General features: G+C 42.5%; 1 protein-coding gene across 1 annotated transcript; it reads left to right on the top strand.

Annotated features, from left to right (window-relative positions):
• The first annotated feature begins 756 nt into the window (after positions 1-756).
• Positions 757-19730, top strand: LOC112565206 (forkhead box protein D3-like). Its single transcript, XM_025240536.1, is given in 5 exon segments — positions 757-3196; positions 3199-3309; positions 3312-3828; positions 15592-15628; positions 17479-19730. Coding segments are annotated over 5 exon segments (1815 nt in total). The 5' UTR covers positions 757-2097; the 3' UTR covers positions 17530-19730.
• Positions 19731-20183: the final 453 nt, after the last annotated feature.

Here is a 20183-nt window from a genome sequence, read left to right as displayed (position 1 = left end):
GACAACACCCGGGTACCTGATTCATCACGAGATGTAAAAGACGACAAAAGAAAAGCGTTGGGGATTATCTTATCCACGACGAAGCACTTTGTTCTTCATTTCTTCGGACACCAGGTCAGGGGGTATCCCCACTCTTCCTTAAGAAAAAAAACCTATTTAAAGATTCGCCAGTGTGACATGCCTACCTGAACATTCTCACGGTACACTGATCTGTCGTTCCCATATGTTTATGATGCACAATACGCTGTCATATGTAAGAAAACTCATGTGAGAAATTTAGCTTTAGCTTTTACATCAGTTCCCCAAAACAATGCTTAAGCAATTGGTATGATGTATCTTCTTTGTTTTCTTCAATAGACAAGCAGTACACCAGTCTACGCTGATGACTTATTGATCAGTCAGATGTTTATTCTACAGCCAGATGTTTATCAGACTGTCGTGTATTTATTGGCTAATGGCCAGTCAGGTATTCATTGGTCAGTTAAATGTTTATGCGAGCATCAGATGTTCATTGGCAAGTCCGATGCTTGACACAAGTTTTTTAAAAAGTCTGTATATGCGCACCAGGTAGAAGAAGAAGAGGAGGAGGAGGAGGAGGAGGAGGAGGAAGAAGAAGAAGAAGAGCAAGAACAAGAAGAAGAACAACAACAACGAAATAGAAGCACTTAAGCTAGAGTTACTCCTATTACCAGTCGAAAGTGAGATACTAGAGATCCCCCTTATCTCGAGGCCAGATTTTGTGTGCGCGAGGGCGATGCCATCTTCCGTCCTCCACAGCTTCATAACCATTCATCCGCACGAGCACTTTGGGGTGGGCATGAAAAAATAAGTGCACTTCGTCACACGGGTATCGAACCGTTAACTAATCTCGCCTTCGAATGTGGACAACAATTCTTTTAACCAGTCGGGTATCCGGTTTGGTCTAAAGCGCTGTGAAATGTGTCCCCGAGCGGGATGAGCTCAACACTAATCCCTGTAGTTACATAACATCGACATCAACGAAGTTACCATCGCCACTTCTTGATTATGTGTTGTATGCGAAGCATTTATTAGCCGATATATAACAGAAAAAAAATGTTTCACATCATCAGCTGTTTCATTTTTTTTAGCCGCATCTTCATTTTGCGCATTAGCTGCTGCTTCATTCTGAATATTAGCCTCATGTTTATCCCAAGCTCACTCTGTGTATTAGTTTAGTGTCTGCTGCATATTACCTTCCCGCGAGACGTTCCTTCAGTGCTTCGTTGACTTCCAGACGCGTGCCTTGCCGCCTCAGAATAAAAATGGAGGTGATACAGGTGATATCTTATCGCCCTCGTGTCACTAAGGACACCAAGCACGCCCTCCCACCTGCACAATCTTTGCTGCCAGCCAATCAAATCGTTTCCTCTCCGTTCTAACCAGTTACTTTACGAAGTACCCGGGGCACCCCACTTTCCGGGATTGGCTGTCTCCATCAAATGCAAGGCCGAGGAAAAGTCGAAGGGGTGTGCGCGGTTGGGGAGGTGGGCAGGTTTCTGGACCTGGGTATTGCACGACGAGTTACCCGGCACCCGACGGCATGCATGTCAACGCCCACCTCCCTCGGAACGGTGGCGGCGTGCCGTTCGGACTTGTTTGAATGGCGTCCGCTCAAGTTTGGAGTCGGTTAATAACAGTTTGGACCACCCCAGGGGAAGACACTCGTCTTGCGTCTGCTGCTAAAAGGTAGGAGATAGTCCAGCCGTTAAATCGCCGAAACAGCACTCGCCGGTTAATCCCCCTTGTTGTTTTCGCCAAACAGATGGCAAAAACTGGCTCCCCAACTGGTCCAACACGCCGATAGTTGGACAACTGCGACTAAGGTTTGGCTGCTGGTAGGACGCTGGCCTTTCGCCGCTTTGACCTAGCGGATTCCATGTTGTTACACTTGCTTTTCTCACAAGGACTTTTTGAGTGATTATTTTCCTCTGTCGAATAACATACAGCGCTCCATTTTGAGCTGAAAACAATTTGGATGGTTATGGACGCGGTCAACAAACCGCAGCGGAAGTCTAGAGCGTAGGACAAACACCTTGTCTGCTTTTTAAAAAGGACCAAAAGAAAAAGCCTGTCGCCATGCAGACTTCACCTTTCGACACAGGATACCCTTCCCTTCACCATCACCAGAGCAGCGGTATCTATGGCACCGTCCCTGGTTTCGAACCGGGCGGATTCAAGTTTCATCCAAGCGGTTACCCTGAAAGTTCCATGGACGCTGCTGCTTGCTACCAAAACTATGTCAACTCCAACGCCATGGTTCCTCAGGGGTACGGCCCGAGGGAGCCACCCTCTTACGCGGAGTCGACAACAGCTCCCCCGTCGTCGACAATCTTCCACTCGGGCTTCATGACAAACTCTTCGCCTGGCTACTACAAAGTGTCTGGCAGTGGTACCAGTGGAGGTGGGAGTGGGGGTGTTATTGGTGGAGGGGGAACGATCCGCCAGATGGACATGATGGCGGACTATGGTGCCTCGGTCAGGACTAGCGCCGTTGCGGACAACTTCCTCATGAAGCAGGAAGTCAATGGAACAGGAGCTACCTCATGGACTACGGGGAGGCCCGGTACTCCGAGGACGATCACCAGCAGCAACAGCCGCCACAGCAGTATGTTCAGCACGGGTCGTATCATGCTCACCTGCAGCTGCAGCATCAACACCAACAACAGAAGCATCACGTCCGTGGGGGGAGCGAGCTGGGTGCTGAGGTGGGTCCGGAGGGCCTGCAGATGGAGACTGATGTTGCCCACAATGAGTACAAGATGCGCACAGATCCCAGTCTCACCGCTAGCGTTGCCATCGGCGCAGGGAGTTTGCAGCAGACACACCAATCTGACAAACAACAACAACAACAAGCCACAACAACAACAGGGAACAGAAGGTCATACGCCGGATGAGAACACTAGTTCTCCTCGCGACGACGAAGCAGCGGTGGAAGGAGACGATGTTTCCCCCCAGGACAACACCAGCAGACAAGGCGGCGAGGCCGAGACCCCCCCGCACTCACAGGACGGCGGCGGGGAGGAGCAGGGGAAGGTGACGGGAGGAGAGGTGAAGCCAACCTTGTCGTACATCGCTCTCATCGCCAAGTCCATCCTGGAGTCGCCGCAGCGGCGCCTGAACCTAGGCTCCATATACGGGTGGATCGAGAAGAACTTTCCTTACTACAAGAACCGTGGCAGGGCTGGCGGAACAGCGTGCGGCACAACCTGTCGCTCAACGACTGCTTCATCAAGGCCGGGCGGTGCGAGGACGGCAAGGGTAACTACTGGGCCATCCACCCGGCCAACATGCAGACTTTCTCCGCGGCGATTTCCGCCAGCGGCGTCGCTCTCGCCGCCGCAATCGCAAGAAGGACTGCGACCTGGGCATGTACCACCACCACCATCATCACCACCAGTTCGCCAACGGCTACCTGGGGGCTGCCGCTTCCGGTGCCGCTGCCGCCGCCGCCGCTGCTGCTGCCGCTGCTACGGGAGGAGGGCTGAGCCACCAGATGACCTTTCCGCCGACGGCAGCAGCGTTGTCCACCATCTACTCGCCCTACACGGAGGCCGAGCGGCGGGCCTACCGCCTCGACGAAGCACTCCTGCGGCAGAGCATGAACAACCCCTTCATCAAGTGGTACCACCAGTCCTCCGCCTATCCCTCCGCGTCAACGCCGCCTTCCGCCTGCAACACTGGTGTGTACAGCGGGATCGGGGGAGTGGGTGGGGTGGGCAATGTCAGTGGGTCTTCCCCCCAATGGCCTCAGAGCTACTCGGACAATGGTTCCCAAGCCGTCTACCAGCTGAACTCTTCTTTTTCCAGGTAAGCTTTTTATTTTTGTTTGTTTTTTTTTTGTTTGTTTGTTTTTTTTTGTAAATTATTGACGACACGCCCGAGAACATTCAAGCATACCCGACTGTCAGGGTTATGACTGTGCCCTCCCCCAATTTCTCTCCTGCGTTTGATCAGTTTAAAAAAGACCATCAACTTCTTTTCCCCTCAGGTAATTACTGACTATGTCAAGGGTTGAGACTTGCATGGACAGGTGTTACTACTAGAACTGTGGAATGAAAGTGCCGAGTGACATTTCATTTAATTCTTGACACGAGAAGTTGCTGGTAGTGAGGCAGATTATTTCAACTCTTACTTGGAAATGGCTCAGATTTTTTTTTCTCTCTCTCTCTCTCGTACAGCCTGGGTAATTTTATTTCTTCTCTGACTCATCAAGTCAGACTTAAATATGTTATGTGAAGTCGGCTCTTTATATTCGCTGAGGTCTGCAAGCATTTCTAATTTTTCTACCCCACCCCTCCCTCAAGAACTCTAATGCTGTTCACCATATTTAACCCACCAAAAAGTAAAACAATACAGTATTTTGCTAGATGTACAAATTAAAATATTCTAATTCATGTACTTATCACTGACCAAACTATTTTTAAACAAGTTTTTCCCATTTTCTATCCTGTGCGTGTCGTCTGCAATTTTCCGCAGTACTGTAAGTCTCAAAACTAATTTAAAAAAATAATTTTATTGAATTATTGACAACAAACCCACGATTAGTCAAAACCACTGAAACGAAACCCACGAAAGATAAAAGTCCACAACTTTCACAAATACCTCTAGCTTGTCTCCTTTTCCCTCCATCGCTCTCTTCCTCTTCCTCCCTCATCCCTTTGTTTTTGTAGCATGCGAAAGTATTTATTTTCATGTTGCTCACTGAACTCATTCTCAAGCCAATAAATGCGCTATAATTATATGCTATTATTGTTAGTATTATCATTACAACAACAACAAACAACAACTACAGTTTATCGGAAATCTTGAGTGGCATGACATTTTATTTCAATACTGCGTTTGCCAGTCAGTCCTCCCCAGTTGAGGCGATTATTCGACATTTATTACAGTGTGAGTCTTGAGCTCTGCACAGACCGGTACTAGCCCCACACTCCGAACCATTTTTCTCTGAAGAGTTGAGAGGATACAAAGATTTGCAAACTGATAACCGAAAGTCAAATAATTTTCCAAAAAGCAATTTTTGTGTTTGGATGCGTGCGCGCGCGCGAACAGAATGGCCATCTACTGCGGACGATTGCCAACACATGCTTTAGTTCTATTATTATTTGTCTACTTGATAAGGCCCAGTCATCAATTTTTGTTGAAGATGTTTTTTGTCCCAACTTTTGCCTCACATTTTCCCATAAACGTTGGTATCGCGTTAAATCGCGTTGTTCCCATCGAGCACCAAACGACCGAGTGCTCAAACTTATTTTTATTGCCACATTATTGTAACTGTATGGTATTTTATATATTTTTTTTGCGCCAGACCTTTAATGGCTTACTTCCATTTTACATCAGCTAATTATTTGTTATTTTTGTTCTCTAATGACTTGCTAGCTTTTTGTCATTTAATTTCGTGTCGTCTGATTACTTACTAGTTTTGCTCGTCCATACAGAATTAATTTTAATGTCTATTTTAAAATTTATTTTCAGTTTTCTCACTTTTGATCACATAATTGCTGGTTAGTTTTCGGCTTCAGTATATATTAGACAGTAAATTATAATCTCTGCCGCTTATGATTATCTAATTACTTATTAATATTGTCGATATCGGAGGCACGAAGAAAAACAGTGTAGATGTCAGGTGAAGCTGTGCGTGGGAATCTGTCCTGATTGGGAACTGAGAAAAATATTAACATGTTAAAAATTCTATTTTATTAAAGATAGATGAAAATTAAGTTATCACATTAAATATAATCGGTGAAATTGTACATCGTGGCATCCCGGCCATAGCCAGGCTCATTGCTCTAAGAAAGACAAAACCACGAAGTAAAAAAAAAAATCTGCCGCTTTTTTCATTGCAGACTGTTATTTTTCTGTTGGATGAAATCTTCTTTATGGACCAAGATGTCTAAATACTTTTATGTGAGGGAACTTGCGCCTACCTGAACATATACACCCCGATATATATTTATGTTTAAATTGTGAACGAAAGCATGCGTATATGTATACGTGCTTGCGTGTTTGTCCATCCGTACAAATGAACAGACATATATATTCATGTTTGAAAGGAGAACGCGAACGAAAAAAGTGCTTGCGTGTTTGTCCATCTGTGTAAATGAGTCAAGTCCCGAGTGGAACTTTGATCTCTGACATTCGCCTTCCGAACTCTTCACAGAATAAAGTGAAGAAAGTGGTATTGACATTAGGATAAAAAAAAACTTTAAAAAGATAAACTCACGTATTTATCCCTTAACAAAAGCCAGACTTTCAAAACCTCCTGCCAACTCTCAGAAAAGCGAGCAAACAAACACGGAAAATAAAAATCTGATCGACTAGCTTTCATATCCATTTTACCAGTCGTGATGTCAATGGAGGGTTGTTGGGGGACGAATCTGTGAAGGGGGAAGTAAGAATGTGCCGTTAGAAAAAAAAAAAATACAGATAAGGACGGGATTTTTTTTGTGGGGGGAATGGTCTGGCTGATATTGAACCTCCCCGGTCTGAGGTGTGGGAACAGTTTTCGCGATTTCCGAACCTCCTTCCGCGGACACTCCACCTGAGGTTGTGCCGGCAAATACACCGCAAACTACACCTTTCTTTGACTTCAAACAATGATGTGGACGGCCCGGGGTAGCCGGCTAATTAGCTGCACTTCTCTACCCGCAGGCTGTCAAGGTAACGGCCGGTGGCCATGGGACTTCCTGCAGGCGCGTGCCATCGAGCTCACGACCGTGGCGCCGTCTTGTTGGCCATGGAGTAAACACTTGCACTTACACCTGATTAACCTTTCTCTCGCCCCTCCCCTGCCGCCAGACTTCAAAGAAATCCCTGTGCACGAACCTTAAATCCGTGATGTCGGCCGACCTGTCTGCAGTCGCCATTCTGAACAGGACGACGAGAGTTAAATGCATGTAAGATGGATGCCGGGGTGGATGGTCAATTTATTTCTGTTGTGTCGAGAGGTAGGAGAGTGCTTGACGAGGCACGAACCCACTTGCCACTGCATATCTCGGGTATCTTGGGTACCTGATTTCGTTTTCGCTGATGGAGAGTTCTTCAATCAGAGGGCGGGTAACATCGGTCTATGGAGCCGGCGACGTTAGATAATCCAAACCTGAAGTTATTCTCTCAGTTGACTCAACACCTTTCGACTACTGATTAGATAGTTGTCACCCGGGTAGCGAGGCTTCCTCCCTTGAGGGCTTGCAGTTTACTTACACTTAGCAAAGCTTTTAGGAAGAGGAGAGAGAGAAAAAAAAACCCACCCTTGATGGTCGATCATGGGGAAGGACATGTATATAACAATGATATTTGTATCATAGATGTGGGTAACATACTCTAGTGTAAGTTAAAATGCGATACTTCCTGCCTTAAAACATTCTAAATTGATCTTGATAATAAGGTACCCGTTCCTGTGATGGAGGACGCAAATGGACCGTGGGTGCAAATAGACAATAAGTAGACAAGCATAAAGGACAAAGGGCGGTAAAGTCAACCTCAGTCAAACATGAAATTAATCTGAAAGCTGCTTCTAAGTTAACAGAACATTCGGCTGTCATTACTTTGTTACAAAATTGCGAAATAAATTATTTTTTTAAAAGATGGATCGTGAATTAGCCTTACAAATGACCTCAGTGTGCGTAAGCTCTGCTCGGTCACTGATTTGACCTGTGGGATGTCATCGGAAATGAAGTCTTGACCTCCCCTCCAAAAAATCAGAATCAAAAACACAAAATAACAAACAAACAAACAAACAAGCAAACAAACAACAAACAAACAAAAAAAAGCAACAAACAACAACAAAAAACAAAAAAAAAAAAAACAAAAAAACAAACAACGCCTGTGATATTCAAAGATTTGTATCTTATGAAATGGACACAAATTTGTTCTCAGATTTTGATAAATAATATTTTTAACAAACTAACGGCATTTATTTCATAAAAATTTTGCCCTAGATATACTTTTAAAAGGTAAGCACAAGCCTTAATAAATTTAAATAAATCTATTATTTAAATACTTTTTATAATATTCAAATAAAAGTAATGTTCTAAATGTTGAAAGCCTAACTAGAGGGGCACATCACCAAAACTGCCTTATGAACAGTCTGTGAGGTCTTTGCTACCACAGGATGTCCTCCCTCTCTCGGCTTCATTGAGATTATCTTATCCTGAGATCGCTGCGTTCGATTCCAGCTGTGGGAACATCAAGCGTGACCACAGGCCTGCCAGGTACACAACACCTTAACAAACAAGTTGTTACAGGAGAACTCTCGGGCTTCTACAGGATGCTATCCTCGTCGCCAACATTAAGATAGTCTCACGCTTGTCAGAATGCTATCTTCAGTCCGGCAATCAGCCACCCGCCTTCCCTGAGACATTCCGCCATCACCTCAGGTGTCACGTGCTGACCAGCCACAGTGGCATCACCACAGGATGCTGCTGCTGATTGCCCGTGTTTGTCTTAACGGTCGTTGCCTAACGGGTCTCAACGTCCCGCTAACCTCACCTGTGGTCTCAGGAGGCTCAGAGCAACCTCAACCTCTCAGTTTCAGGGACGGAGGAATGCAAAATGTTTGGACAATCAGTCAATTATGTTATTTTTCTGAAAATTGGTTTTTGTAATTAAACGTACGCTGTTATATACGTAGGAGCAGCAATTATTTCATTTATTCATTCTTTCTTCTTTTGTTTTTGCTACAAACGGTCCTAAACAAAATTTGTATTTTTTTAACAGTTTGTAAAGGAAAAAAAAAATTCAGATGTAGTCACATGTTCGGCAGTGTATACCGGTTAAGAAGACTGAAGCGTCTCCATCTAAGCTGACGAGAAATAACTGTTGTGTAGCTAATTTGCGAGAAGCAGGATGAAACAAGTTTGTTACTAACAGAACATTAAACTAATATGAAAACCACAGTTGAGGTAAATTAAGATAAATCAACAAATACATAAATTATAAATCTAATTTTCCTAACAACAAAATTACAAACACCTCTTGTATCCGAAGCTATAAATCACTGTCCACACCCCGCGGTCACTACTTCATGTTTGTTTACTCCAGGACACCTTAGTTACCTCTTTATAACTACTGCTCGAGGAGTAAAACAACATCTACTTGTCCGGATAGCAATTTCCACTTTCGGAAACAAGACACTTTTCCTTGAGGTCCTCATGGCTGCCCCCCAGGACAACGACTTACCCCCAGGGGTAGCTCGATGGGCGCCAGGAGGATGAGGGCGAGGGACAGAGAGGCAGAGATAGGAGAAGAGAGGATAATACCGAGGATAACACCGGCTATCTGTGAAATCTTTGACAGGCTGACAGTGTGCGCACTTTGACAGGGCATCGACAGCCTCGACACTCCAGCCTCCCAATTATCTTCCCTCACTCTCTAGTAACTGTTTATTTGTTCACTGGGAGGTCCATTGTTCACTTAGTGCGAGCCGAGCTTGAACAGTCCTCTCAAGGTAGCACGTGCAGTTTGTCATACACAGAGACTGACAGCAACGAAGTATTGAATATGAGAATAATTGTCCAATAATTATATTAAGTAGATGACCTGCATGATGGTGGCAAAGTCTGAGAGTTCGGCAACTAGTTGCTGCGTTCGAAACATTTCCGACAGTCTAGAGATTTCTCTATAAGAAAAAATGATCATATGATTAAGATACTTATTATCTTTATCATCTCCTGACAAAAAAAAAATCCCGTTGACATTTTGGCCACTTCATCTCGAGGGAAAGGAATTGTAACTTTTCTCGGGGAGGCGATAGTGGAGTTGACCTGACCAAACATTTTGTCACTTTTGGTATGTCACTACCACCGGCTTCAGTCTACAACTGTTTTCTTCACTTTTCCCGTTAGGAAATCTTTGCGGGTCATCGGTGACTTTGGAGAATTTCCCGATTTTTAGGAGGTGGGGTGAGATAAAGAAATGTTTTAACATGTTTAACCTGAGTGTTAACGATACCGAACATGGAGGAAAAGTCCTTGTTTTGTCTTCCTGCTTTTCTGGGACAAAATCCGTCAGGAAAATAAATGCATTAGGATTTTGTGAAGGTTGACAAAGTCTCTGAAAGGAAGCGAAACATAAACATTGATAACCATGTAGACGAACTAAGGATGCCGAAAATTTTTTAAAAAGCCCTTAAAACCAAAAGGAACTGAACCTTTAAGAATTGTTTAGCTTCTAGCAAACAAACATGGAGAACTGACCAAAAAATCTTGTTGCCAAAAGATGTTTAGGTTTTCAGAATGTCTTAAATCGCCTGTCTACATCAAATTGTCTAATCAGACCAAATTTTTTTTTTAAAAATGGTCACTTAAGACTCATTTTCAAAACCTCACTTGTACATTAGCCAACGGTAACTTTTAAAAATAAATGTGAAAAATTGAGACTAAACACCACGTCCAACCGTAGGCCTCCCCCTTTATCCTTTTCGAAAAAATAGAAATAAAGAACAATTAGCATGGTTTTATAACCCTTCGCTGTTATTTCTTGACAAGACAAGTGTTCTAACGTTTTCGTAAAGCTTACAAATATTTCGTTAACAGGCATTGCGGAAAACTATTCAACGAACATGGTTTTTCAATATTTGTAGTTATCAATATAAAGGTCTAAATTAAAAATGGTTTCTGAGTTCAGACAGAAAATCGCTTGGAGAAGGCGGGTCAACGATTGTTTTCAATCACCCAGTCAGTATTGTATCCTGTCAAACAGTCGCATCTTTCCATTAAATTACTTTTGTAACAGGTAGACTGCTGTTGGTCACCTGCCATCAACAATTTCAATATTCAGATGTCCTGCTGACATATGTTTACACTACAATCTTGTAATTATTGTAAACGCTTCTCTTCCAATTAGCGTTTCTTTTCATTTGTAATTAGCTGTCTGAGACCGTTTTAGACGATTAAAAAATTACAATCATCTGTAGGAATTTATATCGTAAGAATAAAATGTGTAAAGCTCATTTGCCCCTCGTGTGTATGCCAGCTCAATGCTCTGTACACAAAAGACAACAAAAAGAACAACCATTACAGAAACACAAACAGCAGCAGACTACATCATGACAAACATTTATGTCGAATAATATGTCTTCAACACACACATAATATTTATGATTAAATGATTTATGTTGTAGGTGTAGGTGCTTACCAGACATGCTCGCTAATGTACATGAAGCTCAATGCTTTGTAACATTGAGAAGAGCGCGATTATTTTCACCTTTCACCCGCGTTCACTTAAATAATCTTTCTGAAACTCACTTGTGCTTATTCTGAATAATTTATTTAATTATTTAAAATAACATGTCCTAAACCTGCTTGTTTTACTTTAAAAAATCTATTCATCTTTCTAAAAGACCGCGTGAGGTGTGTGTGTGTGTGCGCGCTCGCGATCGAGCTAAAATAATTTAGAATAATTACCAAGATTGCTTTAAATAGAATATCTGAAAATCCCTGTTCTTTTGATATTTAAATGTGCGAAGATATTTTGAAGTGTTTGTCCCAAACCAACATGTGGTTACAACCAGTGAGACCTGTCCTGGTTCTATGTTCACAATATTATGTGTGTTTTTTTTTGTTTTTTTAAAGTGTGTGTGTGTAGTGGAGGAAAGAGGAAACAGTGAAAACAGTTGACAAAAAATTGCCACGTATGATATGGACATATTAAACATTAAAACATGAAGCAGTAAAAGATCACCAAAGAACTGGTGCAATGACAGGAATAAAAGCGGTAACAAAGTAAAGGTCTCAAATTCAAATAATGGGAGGTATTATTATTATTATTATTATTATTATTATTATTATTATTATTATTAATTTTCCCCTTTTAGGTAGGCTCCGTGTCCTGCACAGAAATAAAAACAAATTAAAGTTCACACACAAACAAATATAGACTCAAAATGAACAGAATGCTCATATACAGAAATTATCAGAATATATATCTATGGAGACACAACAGGAACAAAGATCGTGCAATCATGGCAAGATGGAGAAAGGTTAGTCTGAACACGTCTGTTGAAATTTGTTGTGAATGAACTTCTAGGGGCAACAAAAGGATCAAGACAGGTCCAGAAATATTCGTGGATGTATGTACAGATGCAGGATGGCATAAAACACAATTATCATCGTCAGGTCAGTAAAAATCTCTCACACGCATGTATCAGAAATCAAACCCGTGGGAAAAATAGAAACATTATCCGTAAAGTTAAAAAAGGTAAAAATTCTAGTGAAAACAATGAAACCGCAAAGGCACAACTTTGGGCAAGATGGTCAAACGAAAAACAAGCTGCAGAAAGTGATAAAAGATGAAGATGTCCAGAGGTAAAAACAATGGGGCAAAGACACTAAAGAACAATCGAGAAGAGATGTCAATGGTGCAACACTGATGCTCCATGGACGAGAGAAAAGGACAGAGCAGTCCTGTCGAGGTGGTTGGGTGAAGGGAGATACTCCACTCACATTGAAGAACAAGAATTAGCGGGTTCCACTTTTTACAGTTCCTCCACAAAGTCTGCTATCACCTGATTCCAAAATTAATATTTATAATGGCAATATTTAATTATATTATTTCTTATTTTATCTGTAATGTCTATTTGTCAAATTCATAATTAGCAAGCATTTAATTAAGCTCGCGATGCAGTTTGTTTACTGTTCTTTCTCATGTCAAATTTAAAATAAGAAAAAATTTGATAATTCTAAAATTTAGAGACAATTTAAAACATGTTTAAAGACGTGAGAGAAATCTATGTGTATGTTAATGCTTGTAAATATTTATGAAATGTTCTGCAGACAGAAATACTAGGAGAGACTGTCAGACATCATAATGAGCACTGCTCTCTTTTTTCTGAGAGCTTCTGAAACTCGAACATACGATCATTCATTTTGTTTGACTGACAAAGCAGACAAAGCGAAATACATTTCCAACAAAATGTAATAATATCGTCCCAAATTTATGCTTCGGTTTTATTTTTCTGATTTTTCTGACAGTTATAAAGTTTATATTACATTTTCTGGTCCATTTCTTCATTGGAATATCACAGAGAATATTAGACAATATAATTAATTTGAAATGACCACCGGTATTATGTTCACAACGCAACAAAATGTCCGACCATTCATTCATCCCGGGTATGTATCCGAGAAATAAGAGAGGAGATGAATGGAGTAATCTACAACTCTTGAGTTCGAGAAAGACGAAATGATATAAATGAGAATAGAATTTTTAAAAAAATGTACCCAATGATTCAGTTTAATAATAGTAACAACAATGCTACTACCAACATTCTGTAAAGTGTAACAAGTCACACACACACAAGAGTGAGTGAGTGAATGAAGGAACGAACACTAAGCACACAGTTCAATTGCATTTATCAGCAAGCTTCACTCCATGACACGCAAACAGCTTGTAAGCGATAACCGTGATTTGGCGGGTAGCATCCAGCAGGAACTCGACACTCGGTCCTTGTCCGGACAACATCACGCAGTAGCCACCCAACTATCCCCTTCCCCTTCTCTCCTCCACCCCATCACCCATTTGCCCGCGGAGTAGTCTCCCCTGCCCCACTCTCGCGCTCTCTCGCCGTCTCTCGCGCCAAGTGGCCGGCCATCAAGCGTCCGGCCGGGAAGCTGGGAGGGAGACCGGACTCAGCCGATAAGGCCGATAGTTTCCGCGATTCCCAGCCACGCCGGTGTTGACTCAGCTCATCCCTGACAGGCCATTGGCGATATTCGCTGTCTTTCCCAGGCCATGGCGGCTCCACGGTCGTCATTTGTCCCGGGGCATGCCGGAACTGCTGACATCTCCGACACATTTCCCACTGCCACTGCCTCCGAACGGTTACGAAAGCTCTCTTGGATCACGTGGGAAGAAACTCTCGGCCTTTCCAATGGAAGTTTGTGGAACGATGTTCGTGCAATAAACTTAAATTCGTTTTAATTTGAAGAAATAGTTTTATAGGATGTTTTACAAACTGTTGTTGTTTATTCAGCAGAAAGTCTGTTAGTCGATGACAGTTTTATCGGCTTGCATGCAGTGTTTTGATTTTGAGAAATCGAGTTTATTTGTCTTGGTTTGATTACAAATTATTACAGTCCATTCGTTTTACACCCAGTGTTTTAATTAAAGAAATCTGTTTGCATTGTCAGAAGTTTGGGCATAAATTAGTGTCGGTTAAGTGGAATCGTTTGAAATAACGAAACATCCACACACACACACACACAGCGGGGGAGGCAAAAGAAAGATTGTATCAACCTCATCACTGTTATCATCGGCCATCCGACACCAACTTTCATCGGGCAGTAAATTATATTCGCAATCAGGGTTGACAAGAAACTAGTTTGCGGCAACATCAATAGGTCATGTGGGACCAGACCAAAGGACCAAAGACAGAACTGCTATTAACACCCGGAATAGTTCCCGTTTACCCCAAAATACAGTGACTTTCATCAGGTCCTGGCCTCCCTGCTGGGAATATTTGCGAGCACCTGGAGGGCGTCAAGGGAGGAGGGCCGGCCGTGTCCTGGTGTTGGTCTAATCCAGTCACGAGCGGTATATGATTATGATCGCAGAGGCTTTGGAAGCTGTGAAAGTCAAACGTGCCTACGGACTAACAGAACAAGCGGTTGCCTGCATGCACTCGTCGCACAGCCAGCACACACACACACACTGTGTTCCTCGCAGTCACGACCGCGCAGTCCACCGGATGAAGAGAAACAAGCCCGAGTACCTTGTCTCGGTGGTTGTGTGTTATCTCCAGCATTAAGTTCCTTTCATGCATGCGAACCTTTTATAATTTTTTTTTGTATATATTTATTTAATGATTTTTATGAAAGATTATCTGATGAAGTAGTCGACATTGCAGTTCATGATGCCAACGGTTGCCACCAAAGATTTTTCCGAACGATCCCACCCATAAACACATTGTTTTCGTAATATTTTGGAAACGATTATCAGTAAATAAAACCCACTCAAAGTTGAAAACAACTGAGCTTGAGGGTTGCTAAATGTGGCTAAGTGATCGAAACGACGAAGTCTTTAGATCTTCGCAAAATAATCAGGAGCTCAATGGTTTTATGAATAATTATTTATTTAGTCGATTAAATTAAAAAACGTGTTGAGAAGTTCGAAATAATTAATTGATTAAATACATTAAGATTTTGTTCAAATGGTTTTCGTTCAGTTGGCTTATTTATTTATTAGCATCTAATGTCGGTTCAAAGACGATAACTATTTCTGCAGATGTCGATGATTTTGAAATTTATTTTAAGAAGTGTTTGAAGCTGGACATGCAAAGCTAGGGGTGGAAGCTCTGAAACCAACTTGCATCCGTCTTCTTATTTAAGAATAAAAAAGAACCTTTTGATTGTGTACTTGTCGGCAGCGTGTAGATTTTTTATTTCTGTTTAACTGTTGTGTTTCTTCTACCCTTTACCTCTTTCTGGGGGGAATTGTAGTAAATAATGTAAGGCACGGGTAACTGGAAGACGGGTTTGAACTTCCCGAACGAGCGAGTACACCTTTAGAGTTAACACAGATTTTCATCATATAAATCACGGTTAATGCCAATTTTTATTCATTCATCTCTAGGTGTGATTCAGCGGCCGCGGCGGTTCATGACTCACAAGTAAGATTGTTTACCAATACAGAAATTTCCCGCATAAGTACATTGGTCCCTCGGAGCTAAAGACAGTTTTTTTAACTCACCTGTGGAAGTACAGTCTTTCCCTTCTTAATTAAGACAACATATGTCAAGTTTGGCTCTGACATGGACCCGTCCGTGACAAACAGATAATTCTGACAAAGACCTCCAATCACACTCTGTAAAAGATGAGAAAATTTTGAATTCAGCGAGCGAAAAAAAAAAAAAAAAAAAAAAACCGTAAGGACGAGAATTGAAAATTGCCGAAGAACTGCTATTAGAGGAATTTTGATTCACAACCTTTTTAAAAGGGTGTGTATGGGAGAGAGGGGTCAGGGGTTGGGGAAGGGATGGTGGAGGGAAACCTTATCCCCCTATCTAATGTCTGTCCGGGTGTTCAGATAGGAAGACGAGTCGGATTTCGATGATCTAACCTCTACTGCGACAACCGCGGATCTCTCCTGAAGTGCTGATGGGTTCAGGGACGATTAATCACCGAGATGTGACAACAAAACATCCCGAATTATAAAAAAAATCTTGAAAAAATCTTATCCGGTGGAGGTAGACTTCACACGAGTGATGCGAGATGATTTAGGACACGAGTGATGTAACTTGTCCAGTTTAGTATGAGGAGTGGTTGAAGGTTGATATTCTGCCTTTGCTGTCATCTTCGCCACATTCACTGACAACAGTCATCACAGATGACTCTGCTGCCATGCCTTAGGTGCACTCACTCACTCACTCACTCACTCACTCACCTCACTCACTCACTCACTCACTCACTCACTCACTCACTCACTCACTCTTTCACTCTTTCACTCACTCACTTTCTCGCTTGCTCGCTCACTCACTCACATCCTTTCTTTCTAGAACGATCCATTGAATGTCATTCCGTTTCCAGACTAACCGCACGCACGTGCTTGTGTTGGCATGCTCACATCTGCATCTGCCTGCACACACCACTGCAGCCACTTGCACCCGGTGGCTGCCATCCAGCCATTTGCTCAGCTGCGAGCAGTCTTTCCCCCAGCAAGGTGCGCCGAGTGCCGCATTCCATGTCTGCTGCTGTTAGGGCTGCCTCCTCCCCCTCCCCTGCCTCCCCCACAAAGTTCCAAAGATCTGCAAGTTTGTCCTTTGTCAATGCTGAAATATTTTCTTTCCATGCTTGATATTTTTTTTAATCCCTCCTCATTATATTTTTCTCATCGTTATCATCAAGGTTTGAATGTACGAGCATGAAGAGGATTTCCATATCTCAGAAGATAAAGTGTCGCACAATGTAGATAGAGGCCATATAGGTATCGTGTCAAAGCCATGGTATGTGGACGGCAGAGCCCAACTCTCTCCTTCTTCTCTCCTTCTCTTCCCTGATAAACCGGGTACTAAGCCTGCAAAACACCTACCTGAGTTTATTCATCCAACCACAAGTCCGAGCACACCTCGTACCGGCGATCATGTAGTCTGCTGTCAAGCTGTCCTACCCCCCGACTACACTGACTGCCATGTATATCTGTGTATATTCTTTGTACATGTACAAATATATATATATATCTACATATGTATATTTACATGCATGTATATCACTATATATATATATCATTTGAGATTAAGGAAAATGAAGAGACCAGAGAACCATGTCAATGTTTAGCTGAGAAGATGCAACATCTATTCCTAATCAACCAGTCTTGTAGTGATGAAGACGAGAACAATATCTCATTGTAAAAAAGCTTCGCATCAATTGTTGAATCGTATACACTCTTAATTATTATATAACAAAGTTGCATAACATTTTTTTCTGATTGTTTTACACATTGTCATTTTCTGTCTTTGCACAGAAACTATGCCACACCTGGAATAGTGTGAGGAGCAAGGCAGAAACACCCTAAAATAACTAAATATGTCAATGAAACACTTCGGGAAGCGAACCTCAGCCACATCCAACGCACAGATCTTCAGTGATGGTCGACTTGACTCGGGTAGCTCCGTAGCTTGGTGAAGGGTGACAGGCCTGACAAACTACAGGACAGTGTTGTGATCTTTGACCTCCCGATATCCTAGAAACCATTGGCTTTAGTTGTGAACATCCAGTGGTACTGCTGTGTACTGCTGCTCCCTTGTGAACAATGGTGAGAGTCGGTCGGCGAGACAGTTCACAGAAGGACAGAAAGGTTGTCTACCACAAGATGCCGGGACAAATGATAAAGACTATGCAAGCTGACGACTGAGTGTGTGGACTGCATTGTCTTTATTGTAAGACAGAAAAACTCATGTCCTCTTGTTCTGATATTTTGCAATTCAGACATTCCAATAATTCTGACATTTTTTTAAGTGTACAAAACGCATGAAGGGTTTCTCGTAAGCTGCTGATTGAATCAGGTTCTTTGAAACTATGAAACCCACATATTTCTCCTGTTCCGAGAGTGGAACCAAGGGTTTCTAGCATCCTGACTTCCAAGATGTACATTTGCCTGTATCTCTCACAAACTGCTGACAACATTCGCGGATTTCAATCTTATTTTTCAGACTTCAGGACCATACTTTCCTTTCATTTCGAGATTTTTAAACCAAGCATTCCTTATATTCTGACATTTTCTGTAACAGAGTGACACTAACAACTGTTTCAATATTAAAACAGGTTGTTACTTAGCAACACCATTTGTGTAAGTAGGTTTGTAAGTAAGTGCAAAGCAAGCTCTAACACTTCTTTGACTTTTTCTGGTGCTTAGTCCACAAAAGGTATTTGTCGTTATCTAGAGGAGCATCAGACCATTCGGCATGCGAGGAATGCTGGGTAAAATAGTTGTGTAAAGACAATGAATACGTTGAGAGACTAGGATGTGTGAAGATACCCGGTAAGGTTATACACCCCGACATCACTGTCTTCTCCTTTCACAATTTTTCCTTTCTAGTGGACACCAATCTTTCGTGTTTCGTGTGACAGAGAAAATCAAAGGCTTCTGGTGGCTTACAGTCAAATGTTTCTGGTTGAAAATAAAACATTAATGTTTAACCGTTGGAAAAAATCATGTAAAAACGCTTATCGCTTGTTTAAAATGTAGCGTCCTCAAAAGAAAACAGTTTAATAATAATAATATGATTAATGATAGTATACACGTGTAAATGTGTCAAAGTCAACAGATGCATTAAGACATGGATATAATGAGTGTTACAATGGGATGAGAGAGAGAAATAAGAATGGAAGGAAGGATGTAATGTAAACAGGATGAAAGGAAGAGATAACAAATTAATAGAGTAATATATGAAAGAAGACCAACAAACATTTACCATTCAGACAGATGGGAAGGCAGGATTAATCAGATGGAGCATGATAGGAATTATCTATAAAATGATATATGTGTGTGTGTGTGCGTGCGTGCGTGTGCGCGCTTTATTCTGTGTGTAAAGCTAAACATTGATTACAGCTGTCATTGGAAAGCATTTCACATTTGACTTTCTGTTTGTGTGAACTTTTAGATGAGACATTGGACTGAGGACTGTGTGTTTGTGTTTGTGTTTGTGCGCGCGTGTTTTGGGGAGACCAGTGATTAGTGATCTCAACCGAGGAACAGCTGTTCGCTGGTTCAAGGCCTGTGGGTAGGTGACCCCTCACCCCATCCTGTAAATTTTAACAATGGAGATAGGTGTGGACGGAGAGATTTGCATGTCCAAATACTGTCCCATTGAGCCATAGACACGTTGAACCAGTCACCTTTACTGCTGCTTTGAACTTATTGTTTTGGTGAACCCTCTGTGTGTGTAAGAGAGAGTTTATTACCTGCAGTAAAACCTACCAGCAAACACAAAATACATCCCCACCCCTGGAATCACATCGTTGACGAGTACACAGAGGGAGCGGGTAGAGGAAAAGGACTGTCGCCTGATGCACGTGCAGGCGCCACCCCACAGCTCGTCCAGTTCCCTCTAATGGGCCATCCGTCCACGTCAGGCGCACGACGGATGGAGGTCCAGCAGGACAAGCAAGAACTGTAATGCAATAGCCGGCAGTCCAGTAACAAAACGTGGGAAACCGTGGCCAACGATTGCCGAAGATTCGCAGGGCATTCCTGGGGCGATAGGGGCGAAGTGGAATTTATATTGCTCACCCCGATTGCGAGGGGCTTATCGAGGGACATTCTAATAGAGTGCCCTGACTGGGGCTGACGCCAGGCCATTGCCAACGACTTTGATAGGAGAGGGACGACAGTAGGTAGGTGCAGGAATGTCGGCTGACTGTGGACCACGGGTGCATGGTGGGGTGGGCGGGTGGACAGACCAGTAGGGATGACGAGGTTAGAGAGAGAAAGGGAACTAGTCGGGCTTTAGTCCTCCGAAAATGTTTGGCAGGAATCCGTTGGCCAATTAAAGAAAGTCTGTTAAAAGTGCCAGGATGTGAGGTGGGGTGCAGGAATCAGGCTGATGTCATTGGATGCTTTTTCTTGGGACGCTGAACCACGCTGTCTTTTCTTCCTGTTATTTCTTCCATTTATTTATTTATTTATTTTTTATTAACATTTTTTTTCTTTGACTTCAGTGTCAAAAC

The sequence above is a fragment of the Pomacea canaliculata genome, linkage group LG5 (genome assembly GCF_003073045.1).
Source record: "Pomacea canaliculata isolate SZHN2017 linkage group LG5, ASM307304v1, whole genome shotgun sequence".
NCBI lineage: Eukaryota > Metazoa > Mollusca > Gastropoda > Architaenioglossa > Ampullariidae > Pomacea > Pomacea canaliculata.
This window is presented reverse-complemented; position numbering and strand designations above follow the sequence as displayed.